The sequence below is a fragment of the Gallus gallus genome, chromosome 21 (genome assembly GCF_016699485.2).
Source record: "Gallus gallus isolate bGalGal1 chromosome 21, bGalGal1.mat.broiler.GRCg7b, whole genome shotgun sequence".
Lineage (NCBI taxonomy): Eukaryota > Metazoa > Chordata > Aves > Galliformes > Phasianidae > Gallus > Gallus gallus.
Genome location: NC_052552.1, coordinates 2,090,120 through 2,110,683, shown reverse-complemented (window position 1 = coordinate 2,110,683; position 20,564 = coordinate 2,090,120). Strand labels below are relative to the sequence as shown.

Genomic DNA, 20,564 nt, shown 5'->3' with positions numbered 1-20,564 from the left:
GCAGCACTAAATCAGCACACTGCCACTTCTTGACTGCTGCCTGGACAGGCTGGGATTGATGACAGCTCCGTGTGGTGCTCTGCATGCTTTGGGATTTGCTGCAAGTACTGGATAAAGCTTGCTTTAACTGCGCAATCAAAGAAGGCAAATTAATTTCAAGTCTATATACGTGGAATCCTTGCCATTATTGCCAACAAGAAATTTCTACATTTGTCACAGAGTAAAAACAACAACAAACAACCCTACTGGTTCTTAATGAGTTGGCAGACATTTTACTTAATGTCACATTAAATGAATACTCTGATTATCTGTTCCAGACACCAAGACGTGTCCAATTAAACCTTAATCCACTGAAAATGAAAGAGAAGCTAGGAGATATTGTTTCCCATAACTCATCTGTAGTGCACGGGGAGAAAAACACTGATAAAAATAATCCTTTAGAGAATCAGAGAATTTCCCCCAGCAGGATTTACATTCTTGTTCTACATCTTTTGCACTTGCTTGTCTACCCTCTGCCCAGCACGCTGCTGCAATGCAATCCACAGAGGCAGATGCATCAAGATGTGAGATGACTACAAATAACTTCTCCGTTGGAGATACAAAAGGTGCTGTTTTAGCAGGTAACTGCAGCCTGCCAGTAAGTGGGAGATGCCTTAGGGAAAGCAGACACACACAAATCCATACATTAAATTTGGTCCTCGGTTTCCTTACATCAGCATTAAGGCAACGAACAGTGCTGGCTGCACAAAAAATGAGGTAGCTTGAATTGGCAAACGGAGGGATTTGGGAGGTAAGGGCAGCTCGTTCAGAGGTCAAATAGAGATCACTCATAAAAACAAAGACACCAGGCTGCCACCATGGAGGTGTTTTGTAGCCGGGTGAGTTTCCATGCATGACTCTGAACGGGAGGTTGAATTAAATGGCCTTCAGGGATCCCTTCTAACCTGAATGACCCCACGATCCTACAGTCCAAACCAGTAACAAAAGGAAATCAAGTATCACAAGAACGACTATCTCCAACTTCCCAACAGTGGTACAGTTTCACAGCAGGCAGTGCAGTGCCACCACAACCAGGTTTGTTCGCTTGGCGAGGAAAACAATTCTTGAACCATTAAACGCGATGTTTTCGTTTCATTATTCTCTTAATTTATTAAGGTCAATGCCAACGTGGTACAAAGCCCATCAGTTATACCGTTAATGTTCACATCTGGCAGTTCACAACAAATGAAGACCAAAACGGTCAGGCTGGCTGACAGTGATGTACAAAATCAGTGCCGCTCTGGCAGTCCTGTGCAGAACTGGCTACAGAATAGACTGACCTGAGACCTTGGAGCCAAATTCACTCTGTGTTTAAATTCACTGAGCTAAACCACTAGACACAATCAGTCTTAATGTTCTTAAAATGCGATTGCCTCGTCTTCGAGCAGTCAGTTTCCTTGGGGACAAAAAGAAAATGTGACACTGTCCTCCAATGACAATGACAGACACCGTCCTTCCATTGCTGCCGTTCCGGACACGGTCAGGCTGCTTCTATCAGATACACAGGCAAAGAAACAGAGAGCGGTGTTAAATCTCAGCTGCGTGTGAGAAAGCAAACAAAGCAGGAATGACAAACAGGTATTTCTGCCTGGTGAAACACAGACCTGCAGCCTCCCACCCGCTCTCAGGTTACCGAGGGGATGACGATGAGTACCAATACTGCATTGTATCAGGGATTGCATATACTTTCTATATTTACTCTCTAACAGCAGGTTTATACTTTGCAAACTATTCCACAAAAGGAAAGCTTGTGGGTTATTCACCAGTGATAAACATTGACACAAACGGATCACGTACGAAACCAAAGGGTTTGGGCTGCAATACCCCATCACACAAAGAGTTTTTCTACTTCTGCTTTCGGTATGTTCAAGTGCTATAAAGTCACCTTCTATCACATATAAACTAAATACAAAGGAAACACAACAGCTCTCGGGTGGTAACGGACTACTTCGGGTATATATCGAAGTTCAAGTAATGACCAGCAAAGTTTGTTTTCAGGAACAAAACAACACAGCAGTTTGAGGCGAGACCACCAGCAGAGAGCTGTCGGAGGACTACAGGAACAGACACCGATAGAAATGGGACGGGATCTCCACACTAAGGCACGAGAGAATTCATACTCGAGTATGGCTAAAACCTTATTTCCTACAGCATTGAGTGAGCGGGGTCACAGGGAGTGCTCCTACGCTCCAAACACTCGGCTACGACATCGGTGAGTTTTGTGTTCCGGGTGGTTTTTTACCTTAGTGCAGCTCCACACAGCATTCCTAAAAGAAACAGAGGTGGGGGGATTTCAGGGAGCAGCGACTCGAGATCGGTTCGTATTTGCAATGAGGTGGAATTTTCCTATCAACTGTGTATTCACTCATAGTTAGGAGCAGCGGGATGCTGCTGGGGGCACCCTGTGCCACAGCCCTGCTGCTCGGGGAGCACAACGACACCCACGTTGGATTTCAGTGCCTTTGGGTCGCACAGCTGCGGGGCTGGCGGTCGCTCTGCGGTTGCCCTCGCAGGTTTCAATGGCATTCCCCCCATTTTGGGGGAAAAAAAAAACCAACCAAACAACAAAACCATGCACGCATTTAGAAGCACGGAACCACAGAGCATCCCGAGCTGGATGGGATCCATAAGGATCGAGTCCAACTCATCCCCAGCAACGAGACTTAAGCACAAGCTTAAAGTAAGCCCGTCCTTAAGCGTTCCTCCCGAACAGCCCCTCGGCGGGGTCTGTCGCTTGCTTCTAAAACGGAAAATTTCCTGGCACTTGTGGATTTTTGCCACGCTTCGTTTTTAATCCACTGAGATCCCACGAGTTCAGAAACGGAGTATGGCTCGAGCTGAACAGCCGCCCCGCGGGAAAAGAGCTCCAGATCTACAGAACGACCCCCAACTCCTGGAAGTCTGGCAAAGACGAACCCAAACCAAGCGAAGCTCCCGACGGCGCCCCGAGCGAACCCGGCCGGCCCCGCGCATCGCCCCCGGCCCCGGAGCAGCGCCCGCACGGCGGGGCACAGCGGCGCCGGGCGGAGCGGAGCAGAGCGGAGCAGAGCAGCGCTAGGCGCGGCGCGGCGCGGCGGGGCTCATCAGGTTCTCGGTGATGTAGGCCACCAGCAGGCAGATGAAGACCAGCATGACGCAGATGGAGCCCCCCACGGCCGTCATGGCCACGACGATGTCCCGCATGGCGGCCGGCTCCACGCGGAACTCCACGCAGTGGGCGGGCGGCGCGGGGCGCGGCGGCGCGTAGCGGGGCTGCAGACAGAGGCGGTATCGCACGCTGCCGTGCGCCTCGGGCAGCAGGTAGTCGCGGCAGGCGGCGCCCAGCTCCACGCTGTCGCAGGGGAAGCGCGTGTAGGTGCCGTCCCAGGAGCAGTTGAGCGCGAAGCCGCGCAGGCCGGCGCCGGGGCGCGGCGGCGCCCACTGCAGCAGCACGCTGCCGTTGCGCAGCACGTTGGCCACCAGCGCGCCGCCCGGGGAGCGGTGGGCGCGGCAGGACCGCGCCGCGCACTGGAAGCCCAGGGCCGGTCTGCGGAAGCACAGCCGGCCGCTCGCCGAGCCCTCGGGCCGCACCTTGTAGGGGCACCACGGCTCGTCCGGCTCCGGCTCCGGCTCCGCCGCGGCCTCGGTGAGCGGAGCCCTCGGGGCGGGCGGCGGCGGCCCGAAGCAGAGCAGGGCGAGCAGGGCCGGCAGCAGGCGGGGCATGCCGGCCGCCGCGGCATGGAGCCGAGCCGCGGTGCCGGCGGAGGGGCTGCGGCCGCCCCGCGCGCCCGTTATAAGCGCGGGCTCCGCAGCCGCTGCGCCGGCCGCCAATGGAGAGGCGGCTCCGGCGTTAACTCTCGCTGGGCTGCGGAGCGCTCGCCGCCGGGCAGCGGGGCTGCGGGGAGCGCGGGCGTGAGCCCCCCCGCCGCCGTGCCCCGGGGGGCGGCAGGGCTCGGAGCGGGGCCTGGAGGCTGCCCCGGTGTCGGCCCTCCCCGGCTCGGAGGAAGGATTGTGGCAGGATTTGGGTTTTTTTTTCCCAAGTTTATTTTTTTTAGTTGGTTCTGTGTTGCAACTCGGAGATGCTCAGCAAGGATGGAACACGAGGAAATGATAACTTCCCCCCCACCGCGGCACAGCTGCTAGGAGGGGAACGTAGTGGGGGTGGGCGCACACCAGGCTGAGGCAAAAGGGAAGAGGCTCCTTGGCTCCCTCTATTCAAGCCATTTCCCATTGGCAGCACAACAGCCCCAGCCCAGCCCTCACATGGACACCAAAACCCCCCAAAATTCATCTTGGAACCATAAACTTGTCTAAACGTGGAAACAAAAGGTCTGTAAATAATGAAGGAATAAATACATTCTTAACACAAGCAGTTTTTAAGCAGTCTTTAAAATTTGATAAAAGCTGCATTAAGGCCTCGCTTTCCCACTTGGCAGCTTTCATTCCACACCAGCAACTGGGGGGAGATTTTCTTTGTGCTTTGCTCAGGTTTTATAGGGTGTCCTGAAAGCTTTTAAAGAGCTCAGAAGCCAGGAATTACTTTCCATCCACTGAAAAAGGCCGTGGAAGGCCATAAATCCTGCTGGAAGACACCGTGCTGCTCCTCATGTGCTCTAAGTACAGAATGCTGTTTACAACTCGACTTCAGTCCTCACTGAATGACGAACCTCAGCTATCTAAAAGCTGACTGTGAGCAGCAGCACGGGCAGCGCTCTTCCATGAAAAGGCAAACAGCTGGCAGCTCATTCAGCCCCCCTTCTTTCCTCAGGAATTCCAGCTTTTTGGAACAGTCCACTGCACCTTTAACTCTTCTGGCAGAAGCCTTCAGAATGGGGATTTGGCTGGGTTGGACCAGAGAGCATCCTTTGGCTTTCAATGGATGAGAAACAGTGTAAGTTGAGCACAGGCTGTCCAGCACCTCTGCCCTACTCTTCCTACACTGGTGCAGTTCTCCCCCACTGTTACCTGCTTGGGGCTGTGAAATCCACAGACTGCTATGCAAGTTTTCATGTAATGTGTTTATTGCCTTATAAGTTTTCAATAAGCCCGATTCTGAAGGCTGTTCTTATTTCACAGCCACGTTCAAACAAGCAATAAAACCACACAGCTCAGACTTAGAGAAGCTGTTGTTTAGAGCACGGTCAGTATGCTCCCACATCTGTTTTTTAAGCCCAATTCCATATTTGTTTTCTGCTACCCTACCGAAAGTTGCTGGAAATCTCTCCTGTTACACTTAAAAGGACCAGCATAGAGAAGGACAGCGATGCAGTCCCGGCAGCTCTCCTCAGCGAACACGAGGAGGTGCTGTGCTGCTGAAGGCACCTCTCTGGCTGAGGCCGGCTTACCTGGGAAGCTCTGGCTGGGATGCACAGATGAAGATCCGGCAGCTCTGCCTGCGAAGCGTGCGGGCGTTCAGGAGACGCATGGAGCCAAACCAAGCCAGCTTTGCCTCCCTATGCCCTGTTCATAGCAGATGGCACTCCAGAGCTATCGTTGTTCCAGTGATCAATGAGATCCGGCAGCAGGCTGTGACGGTGCTCGCTCATGATTTGAAACACATTGAGTTCTTCTGTTGAAGGAGCCAACGGATGGGGCTGGGATTTGGTTTCTAACCAGCCCATGTTAGAAATAAGTGTTATTCCCTTAAATAAGTCACACACACACAAATATATATATAAAAATATAAAAGGGAGGATGTTCTTGGTTTGGGGAGGTGCAGACAGCTCATACCTACATTATATGCAGGCCTTTAGGGCATTTTCTCCTCCAACTACATTGGATGCCTTCAAGAAGACTCTGCATTAAAGCATTAGTCACATTTTAAGCCCTAGAAATGCCATGTAAATGAATAATGAGCCTAGCAATTTAACTAATTGATAGGCATATGTTTTCCTAATCTGTGCCTTTATTTGTAAAGGCACAGAATGCACAATTAATTCTCATCATCTGACTAAGGATGTGGCCAAATCACTTTGTCATCATGTGAACCCTGGAAATGCATTTGTTTACAGAGATCTCATCTATATCACATCGCCAGAATCCAAAGGCAAGTAGAGAGCAAAGCATCACAAATCAGCAGCAGCGTGCCAGGTGAACTAGCCCTTATCCTGCACTGCATCCTTCAGCCTTGCACTGTGTTTCCAGGCAAAAGATCATTTTTTATGTAAGACAAGCAAAAACCAACTGCTTTGGCTCGGTCAGTCTGCCAGCACTGACCTCATGTGAATCCTTCGTCTGGTTGTTTGCTTTCTCAGCTGTTCCTCAGACCTTCCTCTGTGCCCCAGTCTGCAATAGAAGTCAGCCAGGACTTCTCAGACACTGCCTCAACAGATCACCACTTGGGCAAACACCGCCGTTTTCTTTAAGCAGTGAGCCCCAGGCAGCGTATCAAAATCACTAACAGCCCATGGTGCCTTACTGGCTTTCAGACAGACCTAACACCGCAGGTTTGCTGCTTCTCTGGTTCTCCTCCCCTCCCCAGGGTTATTGTCTCCTGTTACAGGAAGCCCTGAACTTGTACTAAAATGGTGGCAACTTGCTAGAGGGCAGGCAAGGAAGCACTCACCACCCACAGCTAACAACTCATGCAGCACTGCACCAATTTTAGCCTTGCACACAGCTGTGGCAGACAGTCCCTAGAGCAGAGATGCTTAGCTCTCGGCTCAGGGCAGCGAGCAACATATGGTTACTAAAGCATTCTCCTAGCAGGGAGCTTTACATTTAGGGTGAGTTACCATAGTTCCCTCAGAGTCAGCTTCGAGGATTACTCATCCCAGACACGCATAAGCAGAGATTTTGCTTCCTAATGTTGCTATCTCCTGCAGCCTCTGACTCAGCACGTGGTCTCCCTTCCATCAGGGTTTTATTTCCAGCACTTGATTCACTTGCAGTGAGGTCCGAACCTCTGCACTGACAGCCACAGGCTAGGAGAAGCATGGAGTAGGGGTGAATGTAGCTCAGCAGACAGCTGCACTACAGCTCTCACTGGGGCAGCCTGGGCACACAGACTTGAAATTCTTACCACAGATTGTGTTGGCCATCGATCCATTGTGAAACAGTGATTCTGCCTGCCCAGCTGAGAACTGGGGGCATTTCTGATGAGGATGCATCTGAGCACATAACAGCAGTTCCAGCTAATGCATCCTGAATGTGCTATTTATAGCAGATGGTGGAGGCTGAGCAGCACTGCGTCATGTCGCAAGGTTGGCAGTATAAAGCACCAACACGGTGTTAATCATTTCAAGTCACTTTGGATATCTCACACCTCATTTCAGCCGTGCAGTGTACTCAGTTACGTGAGCAGCTATGGCACTGGGCTAACAGACCTTCTCCTGAACGCCCTGAACAGCCTCCAGCTGAGATACCAGCCTGTACAATGAGCATAAAGCCCCTAAAAAGCAGCGTTTGTCTTCTCTGATGGTCTGTGAGCTTTTAATTGAGAGTGCCCAGGTGTGGGTGCAGAAAAAGCTTTGCAGCCAGGAGCTCTCAGCTCATGTCCTACCAAAAGCCTCACGTCCTCCTGTGAGGAGGTCTGTTTTCTCACGTGCTTTTGGAACACAGATGCAAACTGCTGCAGTGAGGTTCTCCTTGTGCACAGCTACATCCTCCCAGTTTCAGAAAGCAGCAATCAGGTCCATGAGGTCCCAACGAGATGTTTCCCCAAAGTTCCATAACAGCCAGCAGCACCCCCAGCTGCCCTGACACCGCAGCTCTGGGGAAAGGGCAGCAGCTGGCAAAGCAGAGTTCTTGTTGCTTCCACAGAACACAAGCAGAGCCCAAACACATGAACTACTCCAGACCACCCCAGAGTTTGTCTTGCGTAGATTGCACTGGTAGAAAACAAGCAAAATAGGAACAGAAAAACCAGAAAACCCTGACATGTTAATTTCAAGCTCCATTAGAAGCACTGGAAGAAGAATCAACATCGCCTGAGTGAAAAAGACCAAACTTACTGGGACATAAATGTTGTTTTCCCAAGTGTCTGGAAGTGCCACAGAGCACTCCCCAAAACAAGGCATTAAATTCTAATGCAAACAGGGAACAAAGATCTCTCCTGGGAGCTTTATCACAGTGCTCACCCACAAGCTGTTGGATGGGTGTTCATGTCCCACTCGCGGGTATCCACACCATCAAAATGCTGTATGAAGCAAAAGGGACTATTCAGGCAAACACAGGGACTGTGCCACAGAGTGCTTCGTTCACCCCAGCAGGGCAGCCACAGAAAAGAGAACTGCAGAACTGGTCACAGGGAAGGGTCCCAGCACTGGGAAGAGGATCCCCTCCTTTGTATGCACATACACATGTATGTTAGCTGGCATGTGGTACTTTCTTCTGGTGCTCCTGGCCAGCCATCACCTTGACACTCCTCCAGATGTGAGCAGGTTACAATTGCTCCCATCAGGGCAGGGTGGAGAGGAAAGGATGTTTTAAAGAAACACTACTGAGAAAAATATTTTATAAGACAGATTCCTTTGTATTAGCAATCAGTTGATTAAGTCCAGGGTCCAGCTCAGACACCCTCCTTTTGTAGTCCTGCACCCCTCCCCTGCCCAGCCAGCAAAAAAAAGAAAAACAAACTCTCTAACCAGGGAGGGGATGGGGAAAACAAGAAGGTCAAGAACTTGATAAATCAACAAGTGCTTCTTTTAGAAGCAGCAATATAAAATCATTCAGACAGTCTGAGGGCACTTCCATGCTACTGACCAAAGAGGCAGCAATGGCCCCACGCACGTAGATGTGCATACCTGCAAACACCGTGCTCAGTGCCTGCCAAGGCAGCTATCTCCTCCTGCCTTGTTCTGGGCTGTGCATAGTACAGCATCCAGTTCCCGAGAGGAGTTCCTGTCCTCTCATTCCTAGTGCATCCCTCTTCAGCATCTCTCAGTAGTAGTCGTCCTTCTTGCCATCAGCTCCCTGGATGCCTGCATGGTTCTTCTGCTCTTGGACAAGTTCGAGGTCATCATTGTCATCTACCTCACCACCATGGTCCTCCTGGGTGCAGAGGGAACAGCCAGGAAGGAAAAATCAGCAAGGTCCAGCTGGAAAGAAGACTAACAGACAGCATCATGCTGCTTCTGAATAGAGCTGTTCTGCCATACCAGCCCAGCTTGGGAAACCCAAGAAAACAGGGAAGAATTCAGCTCTGCCATGGACCTTTAGGTGATGCTGGCAATTCACCAAAAAGCAGAGTTAAGAAGCCATGTTCATTTAAAGAACACTGAATAAACTAGCGCTGCAGTGCAATTTTAACATCTCAGCCTGTTGCATGAGAAGCTATCCATCTAAATGGATATCACATTTAAAACTAGGGTAACAAATCCCACCCATGATGTGCAGCAGCCAGCACAGCATCTCTTGGCACCTTTAGGTCCAGATAGTTGGTGCACAAGCCAGGTTCTTACAATGGACAAGGAGAGCTCCCCTTCTCTGTGGGCCCTAACACAAGAAAAACGTGGAGCTGTTGGAGACCACGGGTATGTGAACTCCAGGTTTGTTCTGGAGACTCATCCCATTGAGCGGAGACAAAACGGAAAGCAGTGCTCACATCTGCTTCCCTAAAAGCTGAGTTGTGCCCAACTCCTGGCTACCAGCACACTCAGGTAACAATTTCACTAGAGAGGGAAAGAAGAGGAACTTTGGTGTCATACAATTTCTTGTTCCTGATCTTCTTGATAGTCATCCATTGGGTCCTCCCTGGGCTTGACAGGTCTGCCAGCATCCTGGGAAATACAGAAGGTCAGACACTGTTAGCTCTGCTCCAATCCACTTCGACTCCCTGCAGGGAGACAGCTCTCTGGCATTGGTGCTTCCAGTCTGGAAGACACCAGGCTACAGCTCAGAAATCAGGCAGCGAAACAACCCCACATTCATTTGTGCTTTCCTTCCCACCGTAGAGGTCTTTGTTCTCCTCCTTGATTACGTTGGCTTGGATTTATTTATTTACTTTTTAAACTTCACTACTGATCATGATTTTAGAGCCTGACAGATAAAACACTCCTTTTTAAAACAAGCAACGCTCAGCTGCATGTCAAAACAAGCTAACATTTCCCTGATGCTGAGTCTGGCTTCAGACAGCAAGAAGCACTTTACAGAATAAATGGCTTCCACCTGCAAGCAGGCAAACAAGTAGTTAGGACTCCTGCACCTTGTCACTGCTGTCAAGTCTGCTGCATGCCCAGGAACAACAAGGCTTCAACAAACAGAAAGGACAGGGCCAGAACAAATTCTGGTACTGACCCAGTGATCCCTAAGAAGAGGTTTCTCCTGCTTTCCCCATCCCTGCAATGGGATCATTGATCAGTTTCCCTTTGAGCCCTTTAGCTCTCTGCCTCCCTCCATTCACAGCTTGGAGCCTCTCCCTCGCCCCTGCTGGCTGCCCTCATGTCAGTCACCTTCAGTGGCTTCTCTTTAGATGCTTCTTTTGCCCCGGGTTCTTTGAACTTCTCCAAACCTCCCACCTTCTCTTCAAAATCAGGTCTCTCCAGCTCAGCTTCCTCAAACTCATCCTCGCCTTGGTTATTGGGATCCTGGGCAGGATCTGCAGCATCATCTGGCATCTGGACAAGAAAAGCCTCTTGTGAGAACCAGACAAGATATATCTACATGGGATGCAGAGGCCAAGATGAGCCCACCCTCACCAGCTGGGAAAAGCTGTTGCCCAGAGACGACACAGATTTCAGGAGGAAGGACCATCACTACGTGGTTAAGAGTACAGGAATGTTGTTCACCCAGAAGAGACCACTGATTACTCTTAGCAGTATTCCCCTGCCTTTTCCCCATTCTCTAGTCCTATCTCAATCTTTCATCTGCTCTTGGCAATTTAGGCTCTTCTCATTTGAGTGGTAATGAAGCTATATAGGAGGCACAAAAGGATCTTGCTGCAGGCTTCCTTTCTCTCTCTAGAGCTGGTTTCTCCTTGGGAGATCAATTCAGTGTCAGCACAGAAAGCAAAATAGTTGCAGGGCTGTTTTGCAGCTGACTGCTTTCCCAGAAATGTTATCAGTAGGTTCTCTCTTCTGTATTTGACCAGCTTTACAAACATCAAGCAGCTGCCTTCTACAAATTCAGTGGTTCCTTTTTACACCTCTCCAGCTTCAACCTCCTCCAGTAAATTTCTGCCCATTCAGCTTGAATCCAAGACTGTTATCCTCCCACCACACCATATGAAAGGCAAGGTGGTACCAGCCCTCTAAAGAGAGTTTGGCACTGTCAGTTCACTGTGGCAATGTCAGTCCTCAGCAAATTACCTTCAGTTGTACAGAGAAAATACTCAGCCAGCCATATTAAACCTGCTGCTAAAAAGTTTGTGTTTACTTAGTTTTTTTTGTTTGTTTGTTTTTGAAGTGGGGGAACTGAGATGAAGAACCACATTGAAATCCAAGACGACAAAGCCAGTGTTGGCTCAGCACTTCACCAGTCATACCTTTAAATCAAGCAAATTGATGGTTTTAACCACAAAACCCTCCAGAAACAGACAGGAGTTTGGAGTTGCACGTCAGAGACTTCTGGGAAAGCACCTACTAAAGTAGAACAGTGGATTTTTATTCAGAAGAAGGAACCCTGCTAACAGCACAGCAGTGTTTCTTACCATGGGCTCCTGAACAACAGACTCCTTCTGAGAATGCAAGTTCTCCCTCTCAATCATTCCTGCATCTGCAAGGAAGAGGGATAGCTATCAGTGCAGTCTCTGGATTAAAGACAAAAAGCAGTGATATAGCCTGATCTGGTAATCCTAATAATGCTTATAGGATGCAAGTCATCATTCCCAGTGGGATTCTCACAGAAGCCTCAGTTCCCACCTTCCACCCCTTCTGCATTCAAGCCCTCTGAGTGCAGCAGCACACCTCAGCAATATTCTCAGACTGGACTTCTGTACCCAAAAGCCCATTTGAGCTCCCTGCTGGCTGGGTAGCTGTAATATTTAATTGCTTTACCCAGACAACATCAAGATCTCTGTGGAAGCTACAAGTCTTCCTTTAAGCACATGCAGAAAGGTTTTCTAGCTTCTAGCCTTAGCTGGCAAAACATTAGCACTGTACAGCAGAGGATTAGGGAAACCATACCCATTTCAAGCTCTTCATTATCTGTCCTTTCCTTCTCGTCTTCCTGATCACCTATTTGATTCTCTGCTCCTCTCTTCTGACTGGATGGCTGTGAGCTGCCCTTCTGAGTCTCTTGCCCAGGCCGGGGGTTGAGGTGAGGGCTCTTGGGATAACTGTGCACTTGGGCATCATCCATCTGGGCATTCACTTTGCTGACTATGTCCTTCCAGCTGCAGCAAAGGCACAAAACAGAACAGACCCCACCTTGCCAACTCAGTATATGCAGGAGATATTTCAAAATGCCATTTAAAAGATAGCAAACAACAACATGTAATCCACGCAGAAGCCTGCCCTAATGTAACACCTCAGCTTTAGCAGCTTTTTGAACCCAGCATGTTTCACCACCACATGAACTTCCAGTAAGAAGCCCAGCCTTTAGCTCAGGTTTCCCTGTTACAAAGCCATCAACACACAAACTGGCCATCAAGAGCCTGTCTGGAATCTGCTGGTCTCAGCCACCCCGTGCAAGGGTTCTTGGCACCGGCCACATGGCCTCTTCTGTGATTCAGTGTTACTCTTGGCATTGATACCTTCTGAGAAAGCTGACTTATGCACTCATACCACAAATAACGCTCAGCGTAAACAACAGCTTCCAGCTGCTCAATAATTTCTTGATGATAGATCCAGGAAAGGAAAAGCATACCATACTCTTTGCCTTTGAGAAGTCATTTGCCAAAACACGGCCAATGTTTGCATTCTGTGCTTCACAGAACAGTGACAACATCCTTTCTAGACTCGGAGCAGCCAAAGACAGGCCACTCCACTGCCCCAGCTTCAGCATTCGCCCTCAGCTGTAGGCACACGAACCTCTCCCTGTATGAAGGCAGCACGACCTCTGTGCTGTCACTGTGTGCCTGTGCAAATGCTGCCTACCAAAGCAGCATGATATTACCCTGAGGGGACATCTTCAGAGAACAATCTCTGATCTGAGAGGTTTGCAGGTTAGATGAACAAACAGAAAAAGGGCAGAGAAGACACGAGTGGAATCTGGCTGATAGTTTGGAATGAAAACCAGAAGTTTCTTCTATAGATAAAACAGGAATTAAATCTTTTCCTTCCCCCCCAAGTAAACTGAGTAGCTATGACCTGAACACACACAGGGGACAAATAAATTACATAAAGAAGCACTATTTTCAGAGTTAGTTTTTGGATTTTGGCCAGAATTTGATGAATTACAGCCTCAGAAGGACATTTTCTTCCTTTTGCAAAGCAGCCTGGTCTTCTGTGAGCACTGCTGAGACAGAAAGCAGTTCCTCCTGTTCAGCAAACAGTATGACAGGATCCTGGTCCCTACCTGGAGTCTCAGAACCTGCACTAACACAGGAACTGCACTGTGGGAAATGCCCATCCCAACACTGGCAGGGCCCCATCACACCCCTCCTCTGAAAGCCCCTTACAGGCAACTGCCCTCCCCATGGCTTCCCTCCCCATTTACCCCAGCAGCAGGTCTGGAGAACACCTTATGCTCAGTGATTAGGAGGTGAAACAGCCTCAAGATACAGAGAATTTTAACACTGAGGGTTCTAGCTAAGCTCAGAAAATTCTAACAGTTTCAAGTTGTTTTTTTTTTAATTGTAAGCCACCTCTAGTCCCCAGACATGGTCAAACTGCTTTGCCTCCTCCAGACAAAGCTGAAATGGACTACATCATCTCAAGAGCAATTACGCAGGAACACAGGACAAAAACCTGTGTTTTCTGGGTGATCCTGCGTCCTCGTTTCTGGCACAAGCTATTGCTGTTTTATCACATTCTGAATACAGAAGTCTTAGGGTCACAGGTCTTGGAGAGCCGAAGGGAGATTTGCATCACCAACCTTTGCATTTGCACTGGTTTGCTCCCTGTTGAGTGGTGGTTGTCTGGCATCTGGGTTTTCTCAGCAGCAGAAGGTTGTTTCAGATCAGACAGTAACAATCCAGGAGCTTGGCTTTCCTCATGGCTGCTCACCTGAATGCGCATCACCATATTCACGTCCTGCAGAGAGGGCACACAAATGCTTTGAGGATATACACAAGCTCCTAATCTTACTGTATTCTTGTAGACCTCCCCCCTTGCATTTGGGCCAGAACATCTTTTTCCAGAGAACAACAGACTCAGAAGTGGCCCAGAACAAAACCACAGCCCTGTCCAGCCACCCCCTGCTATGAGAGGTCACTCTCCCTCCACACAGCCAAGAGGAAGTGATCTGAATCCTATGAGATTCAAGCTTTCCTCACCATGGGTAGCAAAGACAAAAGGGACAGCAAAATCACCTCTTTTAAAGTTGCAATTATAATAGTTACTGTAATTGTAATTTAACTGTATGTTGATTGTCATGTTGTTAATTACTGTCCCTTACTGTGCTCCCTAGCAGAGATCCACAAAGTGTACAGCAACTCCTAAGCATTCTCATGGCAGTTCACAGCCCTGAATCAAGATGTGAATCTCTTATTTCAGTGCAGACCACAGGAAGCAAGCAAGGATAATACAGAAGGCAAACCCAGTCCCCAGTGAATTGGTTTCCTTTTTCAAGAGAAACAAATGCTGTTCTTTTTTTATACAGGCTTGTGAAGTGAGACAAACTCAGCAGGCCTGCCCCGGTGCCCAGGCCATAGTGCCTGCCCCTCAAGGAAAAAACAAACACCCGGGACTGTAGAACATACTGGGTTTCCATTTGGCAGGCTGTTCACAGTTCGGGTGAATCGGATGATGTGACCGTCCCCACGTCCTGCTGGCCAGGCCGGCGGAGCCTCTGGTGGTGAATTGGCATCTTGCAGTGGGGCCGGGTGGGTGAGGAGCATGTTCACCTGAGACCTGAGGCCATCGTTGCTATTGGAGCTCTGGCCCCGCAGCACAGGACTATCTGCCTGCTTCCGAACCCCAGAGACGTGTGATGCCAGCGAGCTCCCCGCGGGGCGATTCTCTGGATTGACAGGAAAAGCCTGCAGAGAAGGAAGGACAAGAATGAGCTCCAGAGGAAAGAACTGTTCCGTTCCCCCCAGTTCAAAAGCCCCAGATGATCTGGAGAAACTCCCAGTTCCCCAGGACCACCACACCTTCTGCCTCGTGAGCTGCAGTTGGCTGTTGCCTGGATCCAGAGGCTGCTGCTCCTTCAGCACCTGGAGCTGCTGCTGCCCCTTCCCTCCTCCTCCTCCTTTGAAGCTTGGCATCTTCTGCAGAGCTTCCTTGAGCTGTCTGAACTCTTCCATCTGGGTCTGAGAGGATAAAAGATAAAGAGAATCCTTACGTGATAACAGGGTTGAACGATTCCTTGCTGAGTTCTCACAGCCTGTTGTGCAGCACAGACACACTGCAAAAAAATACAGCCATATGACTGGGGATAATCCACTGTCATTAATGGAAAACTCAAGTTAGTCTTCAGCTTTCCTTCCAGATCTCACAGATATTCTGTATCACATTTGCCAGTCTTGCATCTTACTTTATTGCATATTTTCACCTTAGAAACAGTGAGACATAACAGCAATGCTTTGAGCAATGCTGTTTACTGCACAAGCCATTAATGTAATTCCTGCTTTTGCACAAAAAAAAAATCTTGTCGTGGCTCTTGTGGGCTCCCTCTCCTCCTGTGCTTCTCATCTACATTCACATCAGCTTGTTTTCTTCTGTGGAGGCATTTCTCTGTAGATATTGCCAGCCCCTCCAAGACGAACACAATTGGCATAATTCCACTTGACAATTCAATTTACTTTGTGAGACAGATGAAAAAATCAATTCTTCTGGACTGCTCAACAAACGCAACACTTTCCTCTCTACTCCAGAGTATTTCCTCCAGCTCCAACCCTGAAAAGTAGGACTTGGAAAAGCTATCTAGAAAAAGCTCCCCGCTTCACCTCCTGTTATTTATAGGGAAGTGAGGGGAGAGAGCTTTTCATGTGCTTGCCAAGGTACCTGGGAGTTGACCAGGGTGGGGACTGGGAAGAGCAGAAAAGCACCCAAGCAGCAAGGGAAGTTTAGCAGGAAATTAATTCCTGAGCAAGCTTTGTTGATTTCAGTTCTTGCCCCTGAAAGTTGACCTTAAAACAAACATTGAAACACAACAAAAAGCCAGTAAAAAGATCCACCAAGTGAGGAAAAGAGAAGAAAACCAGGAACTGTTCAGGGGATGTAGGCCTGGTAAGGGACTGCTTCCAGCCAGAACAACCAAATGGGGACAAACTTGTGTCATAGAGGACTGGGCTGGAGGGCTGCTGGGACTCCATCCCAGCAAGCTGTATGCACTGTGCTCCATTATCCTGTGCCATGTTTTACCTTGCACAGCAGCTGGTGTGACAGCTATTGCAGGCTGGTCCTCTGGGTAGGGCTTGTGGAACACATTTGCATCTCTGAAGAATGTACATGGCATCTAGAGTGCAAATTGCTCCTCTGTAAGTCATCCCCTGCCAGAAGAGATCCAGAGGAACAAGACGGCCCAGCACAAATGCACCACAACGAAGCATGGCTGTGCTGGGAGAGGCTGCATGCCCATGGGGTCCCTGATCCTGCATGCAGCACCCAGCCCCACCAAAGGCAACGTGATTCCTTTCACCGTGGTGTTATAAAACACTGATGAAATACCAGAAAGAAACGATCAGAAAATGGAACAGAAAACGGTAGGATTTAACAGTAGGCTCCTTGTCAGAAAAGATCCAAAGTGTTTTCTGAACTCATTGGATCAAGCCCTACCGCTTCCCAAGGAAGCAGAAATAGCAGAGCAGACAGATGGCTGGAGCATGGCTTTATAACACAACCGTCTGGTACCTTCAGAGCAAGGAGCTGAGCTCTGTCTCCCACTCCCTGGGCAAATCCTTTTACTCTTTGCTCACTTCCACTTTTGGCAAGAAATGACAGTAAGCTGTTTCTTGCAAACCGCTGCTCCCATTGGTCACAGTGCTGAAAGGGCCGTGCATTAAGGCTGGCAGCACAGAAGCTGCCATCGTGTTCTGCAGTCTGCAAGCATTCAGCTTGGCAGCCTTAACCATCTCCAGCCACATTTTCTTAAATACTACTCAGAGTACGTGCAAGTTTGCACACTTGATGTGCTGATTGCTTTCTCTACAGCACAGTAATTCAGATTGGTCCTACCAGCTGTGCCCAATGCAATGGCACTCAGCAGGAGTGAGCAGCACTGGGTGAGGGCAGAACTTCTGCAGTGTGCTGGAAAGGCTCACACAACCTTCAGAGCACGAGCACAGCACCATACCAACTGGACTCCGTGCTCTTCTGCTAACACTGCTTTCACCTGTGCCCCTGGCCTTCAGATACAAAGCCTCCCTCCAGCACTTCTGCTATGGAGCTGTGACATCTTATTTACAAAGATCTGTCTGAGTCTTTTCAATATCTGACCCTCTACTAATGCTTCAAAAGCAGACATGGAAGGAAACCCCTCCTGTTTGCGTTCCCAGCAAGCTAGTCAAGGCATTTCTGCATTGCTGTATCACTCTGCAGTTAATTTTATAGGCATAAGCAGAGGCAATTTGTCATCATTTGTGGTGGAAGAATTTGAGATGCAAGTAAGTGACAGGAGGCATCCCAGGGTTGGGAATAAGCTGGTTCATGCTCATTTGCATGTCTCTATTTTCAGCTGCTGGGACAGAATCCAGGTTGGAGAATTTTACTTGTCCAGGAAGCCCCTACAGTGCTCCTCTAGCACTGTCATAGCAGCTTTACTCCTACATGGAAGCTGCCTAAGTAGATTTATTATTTAGAGAGTGTTTCATGGTGCACAAAGGCCCCAGTGTACAGCTGTCCCACATGGCTCTAGATGCCCCTCTGTCCATTACCTGGGCGTTAAGTAGTTGAGAGTGAACTTCTTGGTGGGCCTTGCGAAGAAGTTTGCTCTCTTCTCTGAGTTTAAAGACTGTATCTGCAAGAGAAGAACAAACGTATATAAGGAGCAGTTTCTGCAATTACAGTCTATCTTCCTTACCATAAATTCCTCTGAAAACCTCAGAGCTCCTGAATCCATCCTGCAGATCCAATGCAGAGCTTCCCTCCAGCTGAACAGAGAAGCTGCACCTTGAAAGGATAGTGCAAGCAAAACAAAACCACGCAGGCAACATACAGAAAGCAAACAGGACAACTCAGTCCCCAGGGATGCTCATTCCCATGCTGTTAAGTAGCAAGATTGTGCCTTGCAGCTCCCAAACTGGGGTCCTTTCAAGCTCTTTGCATGCTTAGTGCTTCAGTGACAAGACACAATAAACTTCTGTTTCACTGCCTTGCAGATAATTGTGTACCCTCCAATAAAAAGAAAGACGGCATCAAAAAAATGTCAGCCTTATTTTGGAGCCCGAAGCTCTCTCAAAATATCACCATAACTGTGCACACAGTGATTTCTCTGCATCTGCCCTGACAAGAAGGGACGTTTTCCCCATCACAGGACTGCGCTGTAGGCCAAATCACATGCTTGACTGCAGCTCAACAGTGGCTGAGCTGTTATTACAGTGGTCTATCTGGCTTAAACATCCATCCCTGGGACAGGACAGTGCCACTGAGATTGTGTGCTGCACTCTTCCCTTGTGGTGAAGACTGTTAACAACAGCAGGAACAAAGAAGGCTCCAGGGCTGCTACTGCTAAGATCTCTGGCCATGGTGTAGACTTCCCTCAGCCTTCAAGAGAACCAGAGGCCTCTCTGGTGTAGGAGAGATGAAGCAGTTTCACTGAACTGACGTCTCAGTCACATCAGGGTCTTCAAAGCATGTTCAAAACCTGGAAATCAAAATCTTTGTGCCAAGGTAAGAGGCAGAAACATGAAGTCTTGCTCCGAATGACATCACCAGGGGTTTTTAATCAATGGCATCAGTAGAACAAGAGTTTCAATTGTAACAATGGGGCCCATTTATCTGTAACACAAGCTCAGCAGTGATCAAACCCAACCCTCTTCCTTCAGAACAGGTTGTGCAGGGAAAAATGGAAAGTGCAGAATGAGAGTGGGGGAGCAGCAGAGGACAGGCTGCGCTGGGGTGTGAAACACAGCATAAATAGACGGCAGTTTTTATAAAGTAGAGGAGAAAATAGATCGTAATGCAGCAGGAGGAGAAAGATGCAAACAGGATTAAAAAGGCTCCTCTTAGCAAAATCAGGAAGCTTCAGCAGGCTCAGCAAAAGCATATGCTTATATCTTGTTAATTAGCAATCAAAAACTACTTCCAGAAGGAGGGATTTAGAAGAACAGGGCATGGACACCCCAACAGCATTACAACCATTGGGCCACATGGCACAACAGCATCATCCCCACAGCCTGCATCACATGTGCATAGAAAGCTTCGTCAGCAACATGAAAGCTACCCAAAGCTCTGAAGCAAGCTGGATGACCACAAGGAGCTACTAAACCTAGCTCCACTGCTGAAAACAGCTCCTCATGCTTCCCTGAGGGCTTCTGCCTTCTGCCAGCACACCTGGGGCAAAGGTTTCCTTTTCATAACTGAACCTAGCACAAATCCCTCAGTTCCACTTTAACAACTTGGCGCAACGTCTTCTACTCAGATCTGTCTGTTGTTCTTTATTCTACCTGCTGACAGAGGCATGTCTTCCATCACCTCTCCTTGGGACATATTATAAATAGAAAGCATTTATGGAACATAAGAAAAGAGAACGAGGTATTAGCAACGCTGCTAGTTCTGTGTCTGCCACCTCTCAAGAGACTTCCTAGCTCTTTTGTATGCCACAATCATCAGTACCTTCTCTTAAGGGAAAAGTCAGTAGCCGTCTTTGAGCTCAAAGCACAGAGAAGAGATAGGCAGCTGCTTATTTCATCCCATTAAGGCAGGCAGAGAATATTAATATATCTCAGCCTTAAGCTGACCTTCCTGACTGTCTTCTGTCTTCACATCGCTTTTCTGAGTGTTATTCTTTCCTGTGGCAGAATTCATTTTCTTACTCCATTGGTGGCCGCATATTTAAAGAAGAGAGATTGAATCACATATTTAGGTCTCGCTTGCTTCTGCTCAGGGCTAGCACTGTACATTCACTGTCTCACATAGGTCTTCCTACAGCATCTCAAGATCTTTTGGGATGCCTGAAGAACAATCATTGCCCTCTCCCTAGCTCAGATCGTCAGTCTTTTCTCTGCCTAGTGTTTTCCTGCCTCTCCATCATACTCACCTTGCAAATTTGTGACTTCGCTATCCTTCTCCTGCTGGAGTTGGGCATACTTCTGGCTATGGGTCTCCAGTGTCTTACGATGTTCAAGTTTCAAGCTATTGTGCTGCAGCTGCAGGTCAATCAGCTGCTTCTTGACATCTTCATGCTGGTTCTGAATACAAAAAGAAGTGCCAAAGTCAGTACAACAAAGGAGGAGAAAAGTAATTTAACTGTTGTCAAGTGTTACTTGAGTGCCTCTGTTTAATGAGTTGCTTGGGGAGGCAGAAGAGCCTCTGGTTCCTCCAATAAGGTAACTAAACAGCCCAGATACAAAAAAAAAAGTGTTCTTGTAGTGTAGGAGGGATGTAAAATGCCAAATAAACTGA

The 20,564-nt window shown here is 48.6% G+C and overlaps 2 protein-coding genes across 12 annotated transcripts in view; both read right to left on the bottom strand.

The window, feature by feature from the left end:
• Positions 1-1,119: 1,119 nt before the first annotated feature.
• On the bottom strand, positions 1,120-3,786 carry FNDC10 (fibronectin type III domain containing 10). The gene is made up of 2 exons (XM_046903243.1): positions 2,282-3,786; positions 1,120-1,530 (listed from the first exon to the last, which is right to left on the bottom strand). Exon 1 carries the CDS (start codon positions 3,739-3,741, stop codon positions 3,094-3,096), a length of 648 nt encoding a protein of 215 aa, XP_046759199.1. The 5' UTR covers positions 3,742-3,786; the 3' UTR covers positions 1,120-1,530; positions 2,282-3,093.
• Positions 3,787-8,470: 4,684 nt separating this feature from the next.
• Positions 8,471-20,564, bottom strand: part of LOC419409 (Golgi integral membrane protein 4-like) — a 36,396-nt gene continuing 24,302 nt past the window's right edge. For 9 of the 11 annotated variants that reach the window (XM_046903225.1, XM_046903228.1, XM_004947401.5 and 6 more), the window contains 10 exons: positions 20,200-20,350; positions 17,876-17,958; positions 15,152-15,310; positions 14,759-15,037; positions 13,933-14,090; positions 12,081-12,289; positions 11,606-11,670; positions 10,410-10,574; positions 9,666-9,737; positions 8,471-9,009 (listed from right to left, as the gene is read on the bottom strand). In XM_046903225.1, the coding sequence (XP_046759181.1) occupies positions 8,899-9,009; positions 9,666-9,737; positions 10,410-10,574; positions 11,606-11,670; positions 12,081-12,289; positions 13,933-14,090; positions 14,759-15,037; positions 15,152-15,310; positions 17,876-17,958; positions 20,200-20,350 (1,452 nt within the window). In that variant the 3' untranslated portion in view covers positions 8,471-8,898. The remainder of the gene's footprint in view (positions 9,010-9,665; positions 9,738-10,409; positions 10,575-11,605; positions 11,671-12,080; positions 12,290-13,932; positions 14,091-14,758; positions 15,038-15,151; positions 15,311-17,875; positions 17,959-20,199; positions 20,351-20,564) is intronic. The other 2 variants (XM_046903229.1, XM_025142630.3) reach the window with 1 other exon arrangement.